This window comes from Macrobrachium nipponense, chromosome 1 (genome assembly GCF_015104395.2).
Source record: "Macrobrachium nipponense isolate FS-2020 chromosome 1, ASM1510439v2, whole genome shotgun sequence".
NCBI classification, from domain to species: domain Eukaryota; kingdom Metazoa; phylum Arthropoda; class Malacostraca; order Decapoda; family Palaemonidae; genus Macrobrachium; species Macrobrachium nipponense.
Window position 1 is genome coordinate 194,335,477 of NC_087200.1, and position 23,889 is coordinate 194,359,365.

Consider the following 23,889-nt stretch of genomic DNA (forward strand, 5'->3'; position numbering starts at 1 on the left):
AGAAAAAAACAATATTTATAGACGCTACAATTTTTGGTAACTAAATGGTAAGGTCATTTTAGGCATTTATAGATCTAATTTATTTTTTTTTTATTCCTCCATAAACCATTTCATTCAGCCTGTTCTATTTCGCAAAGCTTATCCTGAGAATATAGACGGTATATCTGAAGAGATGGATTTTAATTCTAATTAATTTTCATCGTCTCATTTAATTTATCATAATTAACTTACAGACAAACTACCAAAAAAAAACTTAGTGAATCATGATTGAAAGCTCTTGCTCATTTAATTAAAAACCACTTTGAATATTCCACAAAAAATTAATTTCTCGATTGTAAAGTTCTACATTACTCAATTCTCTATTTCGAAAACAAGGGCCTTCAAGGTAGGGGTTCGTAGTGCTTTATAAGTATGGATGTTTAACGGGCTAATGATGAGCCTTTTTTGTAAATGCATGGCGTAAGATTAAAGAGAAGTGTTCTAAATTTAAGACTTGCTTTGTTTAAACTCGATGACTTCGTAATTAAAGAACTTGTTGGTAAATATAAGAAAAAGAGGAATAGTATTCAGTTGTATACATTTTTTCTATGCCTTAGTTCCGTATCTCTCATAATTAAGTTTATGGTTTTAGTTTGTGACGTGCTGAGTGATCCCGGATTATCCTTAATTATCTTTTCATTTTTTTACTCTTTTGACACTTAACCATCTGGTATTCTTGAATTTTTTGCTTACATTGTAACCTTCTTTCCAACTGAATCTCGTTTGTGCCTCGACGATGCGTGAATAAACACGGGAAAGCGTGGCACTGAACTTCTGCCTCTCATTTCCCTGTGGCTTTCGTTCATATATATATATATATATATATATATAATACTATATATATATATATATATATATATATATATATATATATAATATATACATAGTATAACTATGTATATCAATAAAATGAGTCCATAAAAACCTCAAAATATAAAGAGAAAGTACCTACTGCTGTCTCTCACTTCAGGTAGGTAGAGGGAGACAGCAGTCTCTGAAATATAGTCCTTTTTTTATATTTTGGCGTTTTAATGGGCTCCTTTTAATAGATGGAATTCTGGTGCACAGAACATTTTTACCAGCTATATAATATATATATATATATATATATATATATATCTATATATATATATATTATATATATATATATATATATATATATATATATATATTATATATATATATATATCTATCTAATATATATATATATATATATATATATATATATATATATATATATATATATATATATATACTATATATATATATATCTCTATATATATATCTATATATATATCTATATATATATAATATATATATATATATATATAGTTTGCTTTAAGTTGTCATCATATACAAACTGGATAGGAATCCAGAAATTTGCGGTGTACCACGGCAATATACCCTTAAAAATTACCTATACTTTTACAGAAACAAAAGTATCTTTATAAATGGGACAAGCTTTACATATATTTCCATGCGTTAAGGTTATAAAGCCTTCAAAACGTTCGGAATATATAGCAGACGGGTAAATGAAAATGGCCTTTTAACACTCTTTCAGCATTATAAATATTCCATTTTAATAGTGACAAAGTAATATTCATACCCTGCACTTTGTGCCGTTTTGCCTGAAATGTTATTCGTTATGATTGTGCAATTTTCAAAAAAAATCATTCAGTGTTGCACGTCGATCAGGAAATAATCCTGCGTTTAAGTCATTTTTAACTTACCTCGCTTTGTGTGGCTATGCTGTTTTTCACGTAAATATCCTTATAATAATTTTTTAGCAAACTTTTAGACAAAGCTTCATTTGTTTTGAATAAAACAATGAAAAAATACATTTATTTAGTTTATATAAATTAACTATTTGTTTTTAAAACCAATGTTAATCATCCCTTATCTTGTTATTTGATCACATCAATTATTTTATGCTTTAGTTTGAAATATACAATTACATCGCAGCATTTATTTATTTTGGTATATTCCGTTCTTGTCTAATCAATAATAAATAATCAATAATAAAATAATAAATAATAATAATAATAATAAATAATAATAATAAGAACGTATTTAGTTATTAATTATCATTTTTATTATTCTTATTCTTATTTATTGTTATTATTATTATTATTATTATTAATTATTATCAATATTTAATTATTATTTATTATTATTATTATTATTAGACTGTGTTGGTTATTTCCAATAATGATAATAATAATAATAATAATAATAATAATAATAATAATAATAATAATAATAATAATAATAACAATGATGATGATGATGATGATGATGATGATACAGGAGTATACAAAGTAGAAACACGAATATGCATACAGTTTAGACACACGAGATAAAAAGATAAAATAGTAGTCAGGTATACCTACTCAGTTCCTGAAGTAATATTAATGATAGTACTCACAATAATGGCAATGACAATAATAATATTGAACTAATAGTAACAATAAAAAGTTAATTATTTTATTATTGAGATTTCAATGGAGTTTATTTGATTAATTAATTAAAGATTATTTATTTGAACGTCTTGTCAGTAAAATTATTCTTTATTTTTCTACAAATCCCTCACATATTTTGCCAATGCAATACCCTCAAATCCACATAGTCTGTAGTTGGCGAAACATTTATCATTTCCATACAAATTATTTATAAGTTTAACATAATCAGGCTAAAAAATATCCCTAGTTCTGTAAGGGTACCAGGTGACGTCATTTACTTCTGTAGGAAAAGCATAGTAAGCGATGGTAACCTAATCGGGCTAAGTAATCTCCATAACACCATAAGGGTACCAGATGACGTCATTTACTTCTGTAGGGAAAGCATAGTTAGCGATGGTAACCTAATCGGGCTAAGTAATATCCCTAACACCATAAGGGTACCAGATGACGTCACATACTTCTGTAGGGAAAGCATAGTTAGCGATGGTAACCTAATCGGGCTAAGTAATATCCCTAACACCTTAAGGGTACCAGATGACGTCACATACTTCTGTAGGGAAAGCATAGTTAGCAATGGTAACCTAATCAGGCTAATATCCATACCACTGTAAGGCTACAATATGACGTCACTTACTTCCGTAAGAAAAGCCTAGTTAGGGATGGTCACCTAATCAGGCTAACTAATATCCCTAACACCTTAAAGGTTAACAGAATGACGTCACATTACTTCGTTGTGAAAGCATAGTTAGCAATGGTAACCTAATCAGGCTAATAGCCATAACACTATAAGGGTACCAGATGACGTCACTTACTTCCGTAAGAAAAGCCTAGTTAGGGATGGTAACCTAATCAGGCTAACTAATATCCCTAACACCTTAAGGGTACAAGATGACGTACCTCCGCAGGGAAAGCATAGTTAGCAATGGTGTGTTCAGACCCTTGAGAATCTCTCTCGCCGAAGTGCAATCTTAGGTGACTGACGGAATAGGTGTAGGAGAGAGGACCTCCTGAGAGGTTAACGGACGACCTCTGGGGCGAGGTGATGATTCGCCACTCTAGGCTGTGACCTGTGTTGACGAGTTCACCTCTGACCTGGAGACAAAGAGGGAATGAAATTAACAAGGTTCAGAGACTCGTTATTCATCAGTGAGCTTCATTACATCAGCATTTTTATACTTACATAATAACAATAACATTCTCTTTAATTACATAATATCTATTCATTATTCATCAATGAACTTCATTAAATTATCACTTTAAAATTTCTGATATTAATGACAATACCTCTATATTTACTCAATATTTTTTTTTCTATTATTCATCGGTGAACATAATTACATTCACACTTTTATATTTTGTGTTATTAATGACAATAACATTCCTCCATACTTAATAATTTTCAATATCTTGTCCCTTTCTGATAAAAATCTTAGCTCCCGTAATTCTTAACGATCTCTAATGTTTCCCATTTCACTTAATTGCATTTTTTTTTTCACTACAGTAACCTCGAAGCCTTCAAAACAAGTCATTATTCCTTGGGATGATTATTTATTATTTATCTTTTTCCTGAAACTGCTAAAAGTCTTGATTTCTTTCCAAAAAAAATTATAATTAAAATATTTTCTTGTTTATCTTCCTGCGTTTAAAATTCTACGTAATGCTGAGCTCATTATCATTAATAAGCCAAGTAAACGAAGTGGATGGAGTTAATAACTGTTTAGTCCATTCTAATAACTAGGGTTGATTTACCCAAGTATTCATTATTTGGATAATAAGCAATTACTTATATAAACTCCGCCAAAGATGAGTCTTTTACAGCAAGAAGTATGTTCGTACCACTCAAGAAAGATTTAATAATTTGTAGTTAATCACAACTAGTTTCTTATATATACGAGTATATATATATATATATATATATATATATATATATATATATATATATATATATATATATACATATGTATATATATATATATATATATATATATATATATATATATATATATATATATATTAGTGCTTGCTATCAACCGTAATAATGTATAATTAATCCTGGATATCAAACTTGGATGCATAATAATTAGTTTACTGCTCTTATTAGTGATATTGAGGCCAACATTTCTTAGAAGTTTAAACTTAGTAAAATAAACTTTTTTGGTGTAGACCTAACCAGGACTCTTGGCAGTTTCAGTGTGAGCGTGTGTGTGTGTGTGTTTGTGTGTGTATACCTAAGATCTAACCTAAATAAAGGCATGAACAATTTAATACAATACAGAGCAGCAGTATTTGCTGAGCAAAGCCCTATCAACCATCAACAATCGCCTTTATAACGAAGGGAAACAAATAACTTTCAATTCTCACTCACAGAATTTTTGTCAAAAGAAACAGGCGTTAGATTAGGGTCGTGCAGGAGCGTCCTAGGGTCCAGGTTAATTGGGGACTGACGACGCCCTTGAGAACACATGGCCCAGGCTGGGTTGATCACGCCCCAGAATTCTGGTCCTGTGGAAGAAGGAGAGATAAGTCTTGTTACTTCAATGATAAATATCGTTCCTGGAACTTAGACAATTGATGTTTCTCATTCTGCATTAAAGGGGATTTATAATTTTTTGCATAAAAATTATAAGTTTTCGTAAATGTGTGAACTCTACATATTAACTTCATGCATTGCAAAATATTCCTTGAGGTGAAAGCTTATTTTGGTACTGTGAGATTACAGTATATTTTGAGCCCAAATTCTGTATGTCATGACTGTTGTAGGCACAATAAAACAAATATAGACTTGTCTTAAGATTTAGGCTATTTATCACATTGGTCAAAACTTTCATCAGATAACTAATAAATATCAAACATTCAAAGGAAGGAGAGTATACCTACACACACACACACACACACACACACACACACACATATATATATATATATATATATATATATATATATATATATATATGTATATGTGTGTGTGTGTGTATACATATATATATATATATATATATATATATATATATATATATATATATATATATATATATATACACATATATATACATATGTGCGTGTGTGTGTATATAGTATGTATATGTATATATATATATATATATATATATATATATATATATATATATATATATATATATATATATATATATATTTATATATATATATATATATATATATATATATATATAAATGTATATATATATATATATATATATATATATATATATATATATATATATATATATATATACAGAGATAGAGAGAGGGATAGGAATCTACCAATTTCAATTTAATGATTAATGTAAATAGAAATTCCTTAGGAAGCTACACTAGACTAGTATAGTGGTAGCATTACTGCTTATGGTGTTAGCCAAGTTTAACTGAGAAATTGTTCAGGGATCAAAAACACATTATGAGGCTAGAACTTTATCATTATAGATTTATTTTTATTGCGTTAGTGTGTCTATTACAGATGGTAGGATAGTATTTGGCAAACAAACAGTGAAATAATGATTTTCAACATTCCAAGAATTTTACGATAAAAAACAATTATAGGTTCAAATTTCGTATACATTATAAAACGTCATTGAAGCAAACGAAGAAAGAATGCGTAAGACAAATCTAATCTTAAATTGTCATGTACCTAAAACCTGAATCTATTCAGTCAACTAAAATCCACGAACACTTCATGATAATATTTCTTTGTTGCTGTTAGATTATCAATAGAGAATCGACTAAATAAATAAGACTGGCTATTTATCTCGATTAAGTGAGTCATTGAAGATTTTTATAATGGAATGAGTAAGTTTCAGGAATCCATTCAAAATTATTTGACCTTCAAACTTGACACGTGAGAAATTATTTGACGCGGACTATATACGTGCCATGATCAAGGTTGGTATATACAAGCCAAAAGGGGCCACTGGCTTGAAATTCAGGCTTCCAAACATATGGTGTTCATTAGGAAGAAGTAAGTTATACTTGAAAATTGACGCAAGTACATTCAACCTGTCTGTTATTATATTGTTATTCATATTTATATATTCATTTAATACTTCGGTTTTTTATCTTAACGTTATTCAGTTTTGCTGGTTACTGGTCATTATAAAATAAATGCATTTCTATTGAGCCGTTGCTCGAAGCCTGGGGAGCGTCAGCAATATTCAGGGGAGGCGCGAGCCCTTGGGAAAAAAATAGAAAAAAATCCCTAATTATATTCGTTATTCTCTTAAACACAGTGAGGAACTAATATATAGAAGTTTATGAAAAAAATGCAAAAATATCGCCTTATAACATTAGTTTCCGAAAATCTAATGCTCTAGTTAGACTCGTTGGGCTTACCATGTATTGTAATGATTTACCTCCCTTCCCATCCCTCCAACAACTTCTCTTTCTCTCTTTTTTATTATTTCTTTTTTCCTTGAAATCTGGGAGCGAATTTTACTCATATATCCAAGGGGGCCGTGGAGGGAAGGACCACCTCTTAGAGGGGGCGTGGTAGTAGAAAGGTAACGAACCACTTCTTATCCAGAAAATTATCTTTAGAATCTTTAATGGCCTGTCGTGTGGACAGAAGTTAAGAATTATCACTTAGGAAGTGTTTATGAGAATTCAATTTTGTCAAAATTCTTGTCTGACTTTTCCACGAATTACTTAGTTATCTTTTTTTTACAAACCATTCATTATTAATGCAACTTATGTATTATGCATACGTTTAGAAATTGTCATATGAATTCATGTGACTTATACATTTTATTTCAATTTTCGCTAATATTATGTTACAAATATCTTTTAACACCGAATTAAAACCACCTTAGCAATAACTTATAAGAGAGGCGAATTACAAATGATATCAGTGATGCGATACTTATATTGCTGAATAAATTCGCCCTATATATATATATATATATATATATATATATATATATATATATATATATATATATATATGTATATGTATATATATATATATATATATATATATATATATATATATATATATATATGTATATATATATACACACACACACACACACACATATATATATATATATATATATATATATATATATATATATATATATATATATATATATATAGGCCGAATTTATTCAGCAATATAAGTATCACATCACTGATATCATTTATAATTCGCCTCTCTTATAAGTTTTTGCTAAGATGGTTTGAATTCGGTGTTAAAAGATATTATATATATATATATATATATATATATATATATATATATATATGTGTATATATATGTATATAAAGATTCATGGCATAGGAGACCAGAAAGTTACAAACTCAAACGACCAAAACTTAAATAGTTCGTACTGAAAGTCTGAGACAGACGTTCAAGGACGAGAATTATAAATTCTTCAGCAGCTTAAGCTACGTGATAAAAGACCAGTAGCCTTAATGTCAAACTTCTTCACGTTACTTTATCTTTCGCTCCTTCAGTAAATTACTGATGATTCTGGAATGTTAAACAGCAAATGACAAAGCTTATCGAGATATTTATTGGAGAGTAATTGACTGTTCCTTCCAACATTTATTGTTATTTCAAGTTGCAAGTCAATATTGGTTCCTATTTTTAGAGAAAGACTAGATTCTGCAACAGAAGCAGGTTACTTTTGCCAGACTGTTGTACAGGATTCGATACAATCTGCAATAACTAACATGCATGTAAATATATATACACTAGCTGACTAACTCTGAAGGACAGCCGATCAATTACCTATGAATGGACGTAACAAGTGGTGTGGTTTTCATTTACATATCCCCACTAAACCTAAACAACCTCAATTCCAAACACACCCCACTAAACCTAAACACCACCTAGATCGAAAGTCACCTCCACTAAACCTAAACACACCCTAATTTTAAACACACCGCCACAGAACCTACATAGCCCCTCCACTAAACCAAAACACAACACCAGTAAAACTAAGCACATCAACTACTAAACCTTAACACGTCTACTAAACCTAAACACATCCCAATTAAACTTAAACGCACACCCCCACTAAACCTAAACATACACCAACTAAACCTAAACACAAAACTTGATACAGAATTGCTAACCACAGGAAAGAAATAATTTTCCATAATATATTTTTTATGACCTCGAGTAAATGAAATGAGGTGTGATAAACCCGTAGAGTTTATTTATCCAGATCATTAATACTGGATATAAAAATTACATTAAAATGTACATATCTACTCACCTGATATACCGTCATACGTCCACCACATCTCCCAGTTCCACCCGAGGCTGTTAGTTAGTTCTGGAAGGAATAAATTCTTTATTAGAATAGAATATGTTATGTTACTTTTTATTTATGAGCGTTAGGTTAGTGTCCGAACTGTTATTATTATTATTATTATTATTATTATTATTATTATTATTATTATTATTATTATTATTATTATTATTATTATTGGAAATAACCAACACAGTCAAATAATGATAATAATAATAATAATAATAATAATAATAATAATAATAATAATAATAATAGTGATAATAATAATAACTCGTTGTTATTTTTTATTAATATTGTTTATTATTATTATTATTAGTTTTTATTATTATTATTATTATTATTATTATTATTATTATTATCAGACGGAATATGCCAAAATAAATAAATGCTGCGATGTAATTATATATTTCAAACTAAAGCATTAAATAATTTATGTGATCAAATAACAAGATAAAGGATGATTAACATTGGTTTTAAAACATAAATAGTTGATAACATAAACTAAATAAATATATTTTTTCATTGTTTTATTCAAAGCAAATGAAGTTTTGTCTAAAAGTTTGCTAAAAAATATGGACGTGAATTTTAGAATTAAAAGGAATCCCAGTAAATAGCGACGTAAGTTATGTAAAAAAAATGAAACATTTATAACATTTTTTAATACCATTACTTTAATATGTGGAGGTAAACATGTCTTTCGTATGTTAGGAATCTGATTAAATTATATATATATATATATATATATATATATATATATATATATATATATATATATATATATAGATAGATATAGATATATATGTATATGAGTCTTTCAGTCATATGTATTTAACATAGCAGCCTGAAGAACAAAATGACTGTTCAATATAAAGAAAGAATATGGAATTTAGGTCAAGCAAAACATTCCAATAAATTACTTCCCAAAAATTTGTCTTATGACCATTTTTATTATGACGATGTACCGACATACATCACCAATCATCAAAACTTATATTACCATCAGTCTACTTTTCCCTGAGAAAAACATTATTTGCTATATTTAAGTCCGTAACCTATTTTGGTATCAAAATTCAAAGCCTTCACAATGATAGGTTTGATAGAAACTTCGGCGCAATCGAGATTTCTGTACAGCCGCCAAAGCGTATGATCAAGGCCACCGCAAATAGATATATCGTTCGTTGGTTTCGGTATAATGCTGCATAAGCCGCGACCCATTAGAATTTAAACATGGTCCTATGGTGGCCTATCGTTTGACGTTGCCAGAAGTACGATTATGGTAAAATTTAACCTTAAATACAATAAAATCTACCGGGGCTAGAGGGCTGCAGTTTGGTATGTTATATGATTGGAAGGTGGATGATCAGCATAGTAATTTACAGGCCTCTACCCTCAGTAGTTTTAAAGGTCTGAGGTCGGACAGAAAAAGTGCTGGTAAAATCATTTTATTTTACAGAAAACTAATAAAAGTATCGTAAAATCTAACAGTGTATAAAGCATGTGAAAAAAATGAGAGTGAATTCCCAAAGCCCAAAAATTCCAGAATACTTCACATTCTCCTGTTTTTAAATCGTAGCGAGCGACCATAAAAGCGCACTTAGGATCCCTCAGTATGTCTGATAATAAAATATTAACTCCGTGAAACTATGCGTGCGCTTTGGAGTCCGATATTGCATTATTCATGAACCTGAAAGAAAGTCCAATACTTCTATTTTCTGGAACACGTATATTGCTCTCGGTAACCATTTCCCAGAGGGCAGTCCTTTCTAAATCAATGTTTTTCAGGAATGTAAATGTTCTAGGTAGTTTACTCTACATGACTAATACCTAAAGCCAATTGTTTTGAAACATGTAGATATCTAGGTTTTGTGATCTTAATACATCACTCTAAAAGCCTTGATACCAGACTACAACTTGCAGACTGTGACTTTTTTTGCTTACTCTGGGAGTAAGCCTACAAGGTAATTTGTTGTTGTAGTTGTTATTGTTGTTGGGGGTTAGGAAAGGTCTATGTGAGAGCCTGAAAAGGTCTGGAAAAGGTTCTTCGCGTTGAATTTTAGGACATGATATTTATAATTCATTTATTAGAATAAAAATATTTTAAAAAAATAATAATATTCATGTTAAACAGTACAGAACAATCATTTCAAATAAAATATGGCGTATTTATTCTAATTTTCGTTAATAAAACAGGGCATTATTTGACCATAGGTTTTAGCACGCACCCAGAGTAAGCTCGAGGTCGGACCACACCTTGTATTTTATAAACTTTATGGAACCTGATACATTGGTTGAATATATGACATTTTATTATTATTATTGTTGTTTTTTTATTTCTAAGTATTGTTTTTGAAAATCCAGAATTATACCAAGAAACTGTATTCCTGAATAATATAATAATAATAATAATAATATTTTTGTGTATGTGTGTTGGCTATCATGTAATAATCTAATGCTTCGTAGAGAGAGAGAGAGCGACAGAGAGACAGAGAGAGAGAGACGGCATTTGAATTCAATAACACCTATTCTCGTAATCTAACCCCATAAATCAGAGGAAAGGAAGAAGAAAACATTGCATATCTTGCTCGCCAATAATAATTAATAAGACAAATCTTCGGCAGCCATTCCCTGAAGCCAACTGAGCAGCAGGGACATAAATCTCCCGGATTCCGAAACCTATAAAGAGCAATTTCCTTAATGGTCTCATATTTTATCCTAAGACAGGAGAGAGAGAGAGAGAGAGAGAGAGAGAGAGAGAGAGAGAGAGAGTCTCTGGATACTTCACAATGTAGGGAAAAAACATCTATTGATTAAGTAACGAGGTTGTTTAGTTTTTTCTGAATTTAATATAGATGATATGACCAGTTACCTAACAGGTTTTTTTTCACGTCATATAGTGATAATTTAAGAGAGAGAGAGGAGAGAGAGAGAGAGGAGCGAGAGAGAGAGAGAGAGAGAGAGAGAGAGAGACGAATTCTCTGGAAACATCTGCGTGTAGATGAAAAACTGGTTTGGGATTGTTGTGTACTTTATTCTGATTTTTATATAAATAATATGACATTTAGCTAACAAGTTTTGTCTACACTTTCTTGTTAATTAATGGACATTCTAAGACAGGAGAGAGAGAGAGAGAGAGAGATCTAAGTGTAGATGAAAAACATCTACTTGTTACAGGACGGGATGTTAATTTTTTTTCTGTTTTTATATAAATGGTAAGACCATTTAGCTAACAGGGTTTTTTTCCCCCACTTTCTCGTTTATGGAAATTCTACGACAAGAGCTATGAATATAGAGAAGCAATTCTAATGGATATTTTGAACTCGCAGTGATTTTGATGTATCTATTTACACTGCCACTGCTATTCCAGTATAGAATGGGATTCACTCCGGATTCAAATTGGATCTTAAGTGACTATTATAGGTTTACTTTTCTGAAGTGGAATTTTAGTAATTTTGTAGGACTCTCAAAGAACTAAGTGCGGATTTTCAACTGATTTATATATATATATATATATATATATATATATATATATATATATTATATATATATATATATATATATATATATATATATATATGTATATATATATATATATATATATATATATATATATTATATATATATATATATATATATATATATATATATATATCTAATAAAAGGAGCCCATAAAAACACCAAAATGTAGAGAGAAAAGTACTATATTTCAGAGACTGCTGTCTCTCTCTTCAGGTATATGAATGAGAAAAGTTTACAGAAAAGGTGGTATTTATACCAAGAGATTCGTCCACAAGTAAGCCAATTTAGGTCACCCCCGCTGATAATCTTCCTTTAATCTTCTTAAGCGTTGGTTGAATGAACACTGCGTCGACGATGTCCGATGTCCAATTCCCTTTTTTGAGATGTTTCATTACTGCTTCTCTTTTATTAAGGCCGATTCCATCATTTGACTCTTGTACCGGCAGTTGCTGCTATAAATTACACGTGACATATTCCAGTTTATTCTATGGTTGTGTTCATTTTATATGATTGAAAATAGCCGAGTTCTGTTGTCCATACCTAACTGACCGTTTGTGTTGTATTAATCTCTGGGGAAGTGATTTACCTGTAAATCCGATGTAAGATTGGTCACAGTCCTGGCATGGGATCTCATATACCCCAGAGTCTTTGGGCGATGTCTTTTGTTGGACGTTAATCAGGGATTTGGCTAAGGTATTTGGGTAGGTAAATGCAAAAGGGTTGGATTTCCCAAGGGTGTGATTACTCTCTTAATCGTCTCCAGGTGGGAATTTTTATTTTATTGTTGGGTGTGTCTCTGGTCTTGTCTTTAGGGGGTCGGTAGAAAATTACGTTTGCTTTTTGAATTGCTTTCTCAATTATATGGTCAGGATACTTTAAATATGAAAGTTGCTTGCGAATTAGTTCAAATTCTTTTTCCAGGAAATCTGGGGAACAAATTCGTAAGGCTCTTAAGAATAGGTTGCTAGCTAGACCTATCTTGATAGTATTGTCATGATAGCTAAAGTAGTGAATATATGAAAGTGAGAACGTTGGTTTTCTGTATATGGTAAATTTGTATTCTGTCGTGTCTCTGATTATTAAAACATCAAGAAAAGGAATTTTGTTGTCTGTTTCCCATTCAACTTTAAATTTGATGCTGGGCACTAATGCGTTTAATTTTGAGAGGAATTCATTAAAATTACCCCACTTATTATCCCAAAATGTTAGTATGTCATCCACGTATCTCATCCACAGCATGTTTTTGGGTTTTATTGCATTTACTTGCTAGTTTCGAAAATTTAAAGTATTCCATGTACAGATTGGCTAAAATAGGACTTAAAGGACTACCCATACTACACCCGAATTTTTGCTTGTAGAATGATTCCCCGAATGAAAAATATGTTATTAGATGCACATAATTCAACTAACTTTAGTTATTTTGTCAAGTGCCAAAGGGAAATGATCTGAATAGGGGGATAATTTTTCCCTTAAAAACTGAAGAACGTCCTGTACTGGTACTTTTGTGAATAGGGAGTCTACGTCAAGGCTTAAAAGTTTTATGTTGTGAAGTGGTATATGTGCTTCTCTGAATTTGTGACAAAAGTCTTCCGAATGTTTGATGTGACTGGGAGAAAAAGTGCCAAAAAAGGAGAAAGGAGGCCAGCTAACCATTTAGAAATTTTGTAATTGAAAGCTCCGGCGCATGAAACGATGGGTCTGAATGGAAGATTGTCTTTGTGAGTTTTGGGAAGACCATAAAAGTAGGGTAATTTAGGATTAATTACTTTAAATTTCTCTAATAGTTCAATACTCTTTTTGTCTTGGCCAATTAATCTTACTTTCCGAAAAAATTCTGTGGGAACGTTCTGGAGGGGATTTTTTTTCGTCAGTTTTTCGTAAGTATTTGTGTCGCTAAGGAGCTGGTGATTTTGTCGAGGTAGAAGTCTTTGTCCATTATTACAATTTTGCCGTCTTTGTCGGATCTACTTATTATAACATCTTAACTTTTTTAGCGAGTGGATGGCTATCATGAATCTGCGGGGAACAGGATATTTCTTATGAAGGTCAGTTAAAGCATTTAGTAGCACTCCTTTTAAACATATCTCTTCACGGCTGTAGTTTTTGTCAGATATGAATTTATCAAAAGCCACTATGAAGTCTAGGTTGTTTTTGCGGTCTGGCATTAGGGCAAAGAGAAGCAGGTAATGAACATCTCAAAGGGAATTGGACATCGGACATCGTCGACGCAGGTTGTTATTCAACCAACGCTTAAGAAGATTAAAGGAAGATTATCAGCGGGGGTGACCTAATTGGCTTACTTGTGGACGAATCTCTTGGTATAAATACCACCTTTTCTGTAAACCTTTCTCATTCATATACCTGAAGAGAGAGACAGCATCTCTGAAATATAGTACTTTTCTCTCTACATTTTGGTGTTTTTTATGGGCTCCTTTTTATTAAATGGAATTCTGTTGTTACAGAACACTTTTACCAGTCATTGTCAGCCCATTATGGAATTCAACCGCCTTTCCACGATTCTTCACTCACTTCCAGAAGTCAAGCCAGTTTCCGCAAGTTTGAAAAAGAACTGAACAGACTACACCGGCTGAAAAACCAAAAACACTTTTGGAAGAATGCCTCAAAGAACAAGTACTTCCAAAAATGTACGGATTCGGGAGATGGACTCTGCAATCAAACCCCTTCCCTCTATCACACAAGATTTTCCTGGAAGAAAGAATCACCAATACGAGAAACGACATCTTCGTGCTACGCAGAGTGATAATATATGGAACTCAATCTAATCTTCGCCTCCTCACTACGGACCACGTATACAGGTATCTGATTTCATTCTGTTCCGACATTGCTGCCTATAATAGGTGTACTCATTCCAACAGACATTTACGCAAGTTAAATAACCTAATAGATAATAGCGCATGGAATAATCTTGAACAACAAGACAAAGTTTTAACTTATCCAACACCCCCCTTACTGTAAATCAACATTTAGTTTTTAATTTAGCTTATCCTTTGCCCTAATGCCAGACCACAAAAACAACCTAGACTTCATAGTGGCTTTTGATAAATTCATATCTGACAAAAACTACAGCCGTGAAGAGATATGTTTTAAAAGGAGTGCTACTAAATGCTTAACTGACCTTCATAAGAAATATCCTGTTCCCCGCAGATTCATGATAGCCATCCATCGCTAAAAAGTTAGATGTTATAATAAGTAGATCCGACAAAGACGGCAAAATTGTAATAATGGACAAAGACTTCTACCTCGACAAAATCAACCAGCTCCTTAGCGACACAAATACTTACGAAAAACTGACGAAAAATCCCCTCCAGAACGTTCCCACGGAATTTTTTGGAAAGTAAGATTAATTGGCCAAGACAAAAAGAGTATTGAACTATTAGAGAAATTTAAAGTAATTAATCCCAAATTACCCTACTTTTATGTCTTCCCAAAACTCACAAAGACAATCTTCCATTCAGACCCATCGTTTCATGCGCCGGAGCTTTCAATTACAAAATTTCTAAATGGTTAGCTGGCCTCCTTTCTCCTTTTTTAGGCACTTTTTCTCCCAGTCACATCAAACATTCGGAAGACTTTTGTCACAAATTCAGAGAAGCACATATACCACTTCACAACATAAAACTTTTAAGCCTTGACGTAGACTCCCTATTCACAAAAGTACCAGTACAGGACGTTCTTCAGTTTTTAAGGGAAAAATTATCCCCCTATTCAGAGCATTTCCCTTTGGCACTTGGCAAAATAATAAAGTTAGTTGAATTATGTGCATCTAATAACGTATTTTCATTCGGGAATCATTCTACAAGCAAAAATTCGGGTGTAGTATGGGTAGTCCTTTAAGTCCTATTTTAGCCAATCTGTACATGGAATACTTTGAAACTACAGTAATAAATGCAATAAAACCCAAAAACATGCTGTGGATGAGATACGTGGATGACATACTAACATTTTGGGATAATAAGTGGGGTAATTTTAATGAATTCCTCTCAAAATTAAACGCATTAGTGCCCAGCATCAAATTTAAAGTTGAATGGGAAACAGACAACAAAATTCCTTTCTTGATGTTTTAATAATCAGAGACACGACAGAATACAAATTTACCATATACAGAAAACCAACGTTCTCACTTTCATATATTCACTACTTTAGCTATCATGACAATACTATCAAGATAGGTCTAGCTAGCAACCTATTCTTAAGAGCCTTACGAATTTGTTCCCAGATTTCCTGGAAAAAGAATTTGAACTAATTCGCAAGCAACTTTCATCTTTAAAGTATCCTGACCATATAATTGAGAAAGCAATTCAAAAAGCAAACGTAATTTTCTACGACCCCCTAAAGACAAGACCAGAGACACACCCAACAATAAAATAAAAATTCCCCACCTGGAGACGATTAAGAGAGTAACTCACACCCTTTGGGTAAATCCAACCCTTTTGCATTTACCTACCCAAATACCTTAGCCAAATCCCTGATTAACGTCCAACAAAAGACATCGCCCAAAGACTCTGGGGTATATGAGATCCCATGCCAGGACTGTGACCAATCTTACATCGGATTTACAGGTAAATCACTTCCCCAGAGATTAATACAACACAAACGGTCAGTTAGGTATGGACAACAGAACTCGGCTATTTTCAACCATATAAATGAACTAACCATAGAATAAACTGGAATATGTCACGTGTAATTTATAGCAGCAACTGCCGGTACAAGAGTCAAATGATGGAATCGGCCTTAATAAAAGAGAGCAGGTAATGAACATCTCAAAAAGGGAATTGGACATCGGACATCGTCGACCGCAGTGTTCATTCAAACCACGCTTAAGAAGATTAAAGGAAGATTATCAGCGGGGGTGACCTAAATTGGCTTACTTGTGGACGAATCTCTTGGTATAAATACCACCTTTCTGTAAAACTTTTCTCATTCATATACCTGAAGAGAGAGACAGCAGTCTCTGAAATATAGTACTTTTCTCTCTCATTTTATTTTTGGTTGTTTTTATGGGCTCCTTTTATTAGATGGAATTCTGTTGTTACAGAACACTTTTACCAGTCATATATATATATATATATAATTCATACACATGTCCTATATTACATGATGCAAGCGAATTATAGAAAAAAAAACATAATTTTAGATAATTTTGCATAAAGAGATATATGTATATATACTATATATGCTATGTATATGTTATATATATATAATATATATATATATTATATATATATATATTATATATATTATATATTATATATATTCATATCTATGTTTTATATACATGATGTAGGCGAATATAAAAAAAAACATGTTTTAGACGATTTTGTATAAAGACATTTATGTACATAGATATATACTAGATATATATATATATATATATATATATATATATATATATATATATATATATATATATATATATATATATATATATATATATAAAACACGTGCTTCCCACTTTCACGATGTTAATAGCTCACTTCAATTGGAGGGATTTGAAACTTTATGACTGCACCGGTAGTTTATCGGTGGAGTGCTTGTAAAGACCTTTTCCGTGGACGTCCAGCCATAAATCGTTTGAAATAAAAATGTTTTGGTCCGATCAGGCAAGAAATTCGAGGAAGTCTGAGTTCGTTCTTTACATTTCTTGAATTGATTCAGCAAAATATGTCGACAGAGAGAGAGAGAGAGAGAGAGAGAGAGAGAGAGAGAGAGAGAGAGAGAGAGTATAAGAATTTCACACCATGGCATTAACAAGTGACTTAATCAATATGAACTCTATTGGAAAAACATATTTAGTCATGGTGCTTTGGTTTTTCAGCGGTAATAATAATAATAATATTTATAATGATCTTACTACGTACGTTTTGTCTGTGAGTCCTGTCCGTCCGACTACCATTCAATCACGTCCAAACGGCTGGTCCGATAGGAATGAAACTTGGCAGGGTTATATTAGTATATATACATATATACTATATACTAACTACGGGTATAACGAGCCCCTTTACACGGGCAGAAGCAGCTCGGTTCAGGGAATCCCTTCTCACCCCCACCCCTCCGAAGGGGGTGGGGGTGAGAAGGGATTCCCTGAACCGGAGCTGCTTCTGCCCGTGTAAAGGGGCTCGTTATACCCGTAGACTTAGTTACTTTACGAATTTATCCAACATAATTTTTTTATACATATGTTTGCTAGTAGTAATAATAATAATAACAATAATAATTATTATTATTATTATTATTATTATTATTATTATTATATAAAATATGAACCCATATTCAAATGGAACAATTGCACCACAGGGTCATCGACTTGAGATTCAATCTTCCAAAGAAAATGGTGTTCTATTGAAAGAATTAAGAGAAGGTTTTAGGAAACAGAGATGAGATCAGTTATTAGAAAAAACATTTTAACAAATGAATAGATAAATAGGTTAAGATGTAAGTAAACTACAAAATACAAGGAGCATTGCTCTAGGGAAGTAATGCATTGCATCAACGCTTGAAGGTCACAAACTACATCGATTTTAATGATTAGAAAAATTATAATTTCGCCTTCATTCCTATTATCTTCATGTGTTTGACAATTAATCTAAGATGTTAATATTAACTTTTATGACTTAATAAAACAGTTTTCTTGTTGTCTTACGGATGCATTTTTAATCTTTTATGACTTTATAAAAAGAAAATTCATTTGTTTTTCCTATTACATTTTTAATTCCTAATTTTTTACACCTGCTTTGTAAAATGCAATTTAAGTTTGTATTAACTGTTATAATTTAATAATAAGAATTTTTTTCATTCTCATCGATTTTGCATCAATTTTTATCGCTTGCAATTTTATGAAAATAGAAAATTCATTCTTTTCCTATCTTCATTCGAAGGTTATGTATTTTTAAGCTTTCTTTGTAGAACTCCAGGAAAAACTAGGTGCTTTACCCCTCAAATAATTCAGAGTGAGGTCGCCATACCTGATTTGTCCCCACACTAAAGAACGACAAACATATATATATTTCGCGGCACATAGTATATTTCGCGTCGCCAAATTTATCGCTTCCGAAGTCCACTTCCTCTAGAACGGCGCCCGTGGGATCTATTTCTATCAATGTCACGGTGTCTTTTTCTTTCTCTTCTTCTCACTTCTTTGTCTAAAGAAGGTTAAGGCCATAAATCTCTTAAGTCTAACGGTTCTACACTTTCCATTCAGCGATAGAGAGTCAGTGTTTAATGGAGTTCTGCTTTACAATAGTTGTGGCGGGACTGACAGCCAGAATAGGACATAAAATTGGGGGAATATAATTCATGGCTTTCAATGGAGGAGTCCGTCTCAAAAGGCCACCTTTCAGAAGTGATGGATGTAGGGATTTGCAGTCATTCTGTGCTGTAGAATTTTTTTTTTTGCTGGAAGCAATTGTGATGAGTCTAATTGATTGCTGATGAAAATTGCGGTGATATGCCCGATTTTTAAGCTTGATTTTGAAAGTTTTTAGCAAATCATATGCGTGTGCTGAGCGTTTAGGATACCAGCCAATACCCGGCATCTATATATATATATATATATATATATATATATATATATATATATATATATATATATATATAGATATATATATATATATATATATATATATATATATATATATATAGATATATATATCTATATATATATATATATATATATATATATATATATATATATATATATATATATATATATATATATTATATATATATATATATATATATATAGATTATATATATATATATCTAATAAAAGGAGCCCATAAAAAACACCAAAATGTAGAGAGAAAAAGTACTATATTTCAGAGACTGCTGTCTCTCTCTTCAGGTATATGAATGAGAAAAGTTTACAGAAAAGGGGTGGTATTCTACCAAGAGTATCTGACCATATAATGAGAAAGCAATTCCAAAAAGCAAACGTAATTTTCTACCGACCCCCTAAAGACAAGACCAGAGACACACCCAACAATAAAATAAAAATTCCCCACCTGGAGACGATTAAGAGAGTAACTCACACCCTTGGGAAATCCAACCCTTTTGCATTTACCTACCCAAATACCTTAGCCAAATCCCTGATTAACGTCCAACAAAAGACATCGCCCAAAGACTCGGGGGTATATGAGATCCCATGCCAGGACTGTGACCAATCTTACATCGGATTTTTACAGGTAAATCACTTCCCCAGAGATTAATACAACACAAACGGTCAGTTAGGTATGGACAACAGAACTCGGCTATTTTCAATCATATAAATGAACATAACCATAGAATAAACTGGAATATGTCACGTGGTAATTTATAGCAGCAACTGCCGTACAAGAGTCAAATGATGGAATCGGCCTTAATAAAAGAGAAGCAGGTAATGAACATCTCAAAAGGGAATTGGACATCAGACATCTCGACGCAGTGGTTCATTCAAACCAACGCTTAAGAAGATTAAAGGAAAGATTATCATCGGGGGGGTGACCTAAATTGGTCTTACTTGTGGACGAATCTCTTTGGTATAAATACCACCTTTTCTGTAAACTTTTCTCATTCATATACCTGAAGAGAGAGACAGCAGTCTCTGAAATATAGTACTTTTCTCTCTACATTTTGGTGTTTTTATGGGCTCCTTTTATTAGATGGAATTCTGTTGTCACAGAACACCTTTACCAGTCATATATATATATATATATAGGTATATATGATATATATATATATATATATATATATATATTTATATATATATAATATTATAGTATAGATATATATATATATATATATATGATATAGATATAGATATATATACATATATATATATATATATACTATATAGATATATATAGATATATATATATATATATATATATATATATTATATCTTATATATACATATAAACATAATCACATATACATACATACGTACATACACATAAATACATATATATATGTATATATATATATAGTATATATATATATATATATTATATATATATATATATACTAATATATATATATATATATGTATATATATAGTAATATATATCTATATATATATAATATATATATATATGATATATATATGTATATATATTATGTACATATATATATATATATATATATATATATATATATATATATATCTATATATATATATATATATATATATATATATATCTATATATGCATAAATATTTATACTACATACACATTATACATACACATGCGAGTGTGTGTTTGTTCCTGTATATGAGTAAAAACAAATAAATAAAATAAAATAAAATATGCACTATTAAAAACCTACCAGCTAACGTTTTATGATAAAGTGAAAAATCTTGCGAATAAATATTTTTCCAGAATTAAATTTCGACATCACTCATGAAATAAAACATTAATCGAAAAATCCAACACCAGAGCATTAAAAATATTATATCTCTTAAAAAATCTAACGACGACGGAAAAAACATTTAAAAGACTAAATGTAATGTAAAATTTTAGGGCAAAAAAAAAGAATATTAAGTGTAAATATATCCGAATGAAATTTCCATATTTCGTCAAGTCCAGGAGATGAAAAGTTCAATTTATTATTTTTAGATTTCAAGGGAGACGCTTCGATAAATGCAGAAACCTATTACGTTTTGTAAAACTTTTGAACTTTGGGAAGAAGCAGGGGGGCGGGGGGCGGGAGGGGGGAATTTTTTCGTCATGGGGGGAGGAAGGGGGGGGAGGAAATTTTTTGGAAATAACTGGGGTTATTTGTATTTTTTCGTTTATGGAGAAGAGGAAATCTGGATAATAAATGTAATTTTTTGTTATTTTCCCGTTTATTTTTCTAAATGCTCCTGTATGTATATTTATGGTGGTAGCTGGTGTCAGTTGGTAACTTTATTCGAGAAAAAAAAAACAAAAAAAATTAGGTTGAAATCTTAATTTATTTATATATATATATATATATAATATATATATATATATATATATATATATATATTATATATGTGTGTGTGTGTGTGTGTGTGTGTGTGTGTGTGTGTGTGGGTCTGTGTCTGTGTCCGGATATATATTCTATTTAGGGGTGGGTATTGTTCAGTTTCATATCTTTCATGGGAGGACTTGAATATGCGTAAACCTTTGACTAAATAAGGAAGAGAGAGAGAGAGAGAGAGAGATGAGAGAGAGAGAGAGAGAGAGAGAGAGAGAGAGAGACGAGAGTGGGGGGGGGGGGGGGCAGTGGTAACTCTGAATGCCAATAATCTTGTTGCAGTATTAAAACATTTTTGTCAGATTAGTAGATCCATCACATAAAACTGCATTGGCTTTATTGATCTTTGACTCGGAAAACAAATGAACGAAAGGTGCCCAATATTTTGTGAACTTTATTATTGTACAGTGTCATATATAAATGAATATTTAAGATATTTTATATTTTAGTATTTAGTACATGAACCTGTGAGGGTATGAACCCGTCTCCCATCAATTATTTTAAAAGATTTTCAATTATTTTTTTTTCCATGAAAAATTTCATAACTTTAAAATATTAATCAAAGTTTTTATTTTTTTTTCACTGACATTTTACCTTGTTTATTTCTTTATTATTCCTGTGTGTACAAAAGAAAGGAAGAGATAAAACGAAATTCAAAGTATGAAAGGACGAGAGAAAGCGAAATAGAAAGGAGAAAGGACGAGAGAAGGCAAAATAAACAGGAATAAAATACAAGAGAAAGCAAAAAAGAAAGTTTTGAGGTACGAGAAAAAGCATAAAAGAAAGCAGTAAAGGGCGAAAGAAAGCGAAATAGAAAGGGAGAAAGGACGAGAGAAATCGAAAAAGAAAAATTAAAGGGCGAGGGAAAGCGAAAAAGAAAGGAATAAAGGACGAGAGAAGGCTAAAAAGATAGGAATAAAGAACGAGAGATGGCGAAAAAGAAAGGAATAGAGGGCGAGAGAATGCTAAAAAGATAGGAATAAAGAACGAGAGAAGGCGAAAACGAAACAAATTCACGGACGAGAGAAAGCGAAAAATAAAGGAATAAAGATCGAGAGAAGGCGAAAAAGAAAGGAATAAAGGACGAGAGAAAGCGAAATGAAAATCAAGTAACGACGGGCGAAATCGATAACGAAATGAGAGAAAGGAAAGGGAGAAAGCGGGAAACAAGGAAAATAACGAATAAAAGCAAGAGAAGCAAAATAGAAAGACAGGAAGGATGATAGGACAATGGAAAGCGACAAAGAAAGGAAAGAGGGAAGCAACAAAGGAGGAGAAATGGTGAATAACATAGTACAGAAATAAGGAAGAATAAGAGAAAGTGAAAATAAAAGGAAGAAAGAACGGAAGGAACAAGGAACTAGAGAAAGCAAAAATAAAAAAGGAAGAAAGAAAGGAAGAGAGAACTAGAGAAAGCAAAAATAAGAAAGCGTGGAAGGAAAAAACTAAATCAAATGACAGGAAGAGGAAAGAAATAAGAAGAGGAAATACACAAGAGAAAGCAAAAAAGAAAGGAAGAAAGTAAGAAATCACCGAATAAAGAAAGGGAAAGAGAAAGCAAAAAGTAAAGGGAGAACGTAAGAAAACATCGAATAAAGAAAGGAAGAGAGAA

The 23,889-nt window shown here is 31.3% G+C and overlaps 1 protein-coding gene across 2 annotated transcripts in view; it reads right to left on the reverse strand.

Annotated features, from left to right (window-relative positions):
• Positions 1-23,889, reverse strand: part of LOC135219973 (putative carbonic anhydrase-like protein 1) — a 134,408-nt gene that overhangs the window by 37,384 nt on the left and 73,135 nt on the right. For both annotated transcript variants that reach the window (XM_064257224.1, XM_064257225.1), the window contains exons 3-5: positions 8,729-8,788; positions 4,864-5,000; positions 3,396-3,590 (exon numbers count right to left, since the gene is read on the reverse strand). In XM_064257224.1, coding sequence (XP_064113294.1) covers positions 3,396-3,590; positions 4,864-5,000; positions 8,729-8,788 — 392 coding nt within the window. The remainder of the gene's footprint in view (positions 1-3,395; positions 3,591-4,863; positions 5,001-8,728; positions 8,789-23,889) is intronic.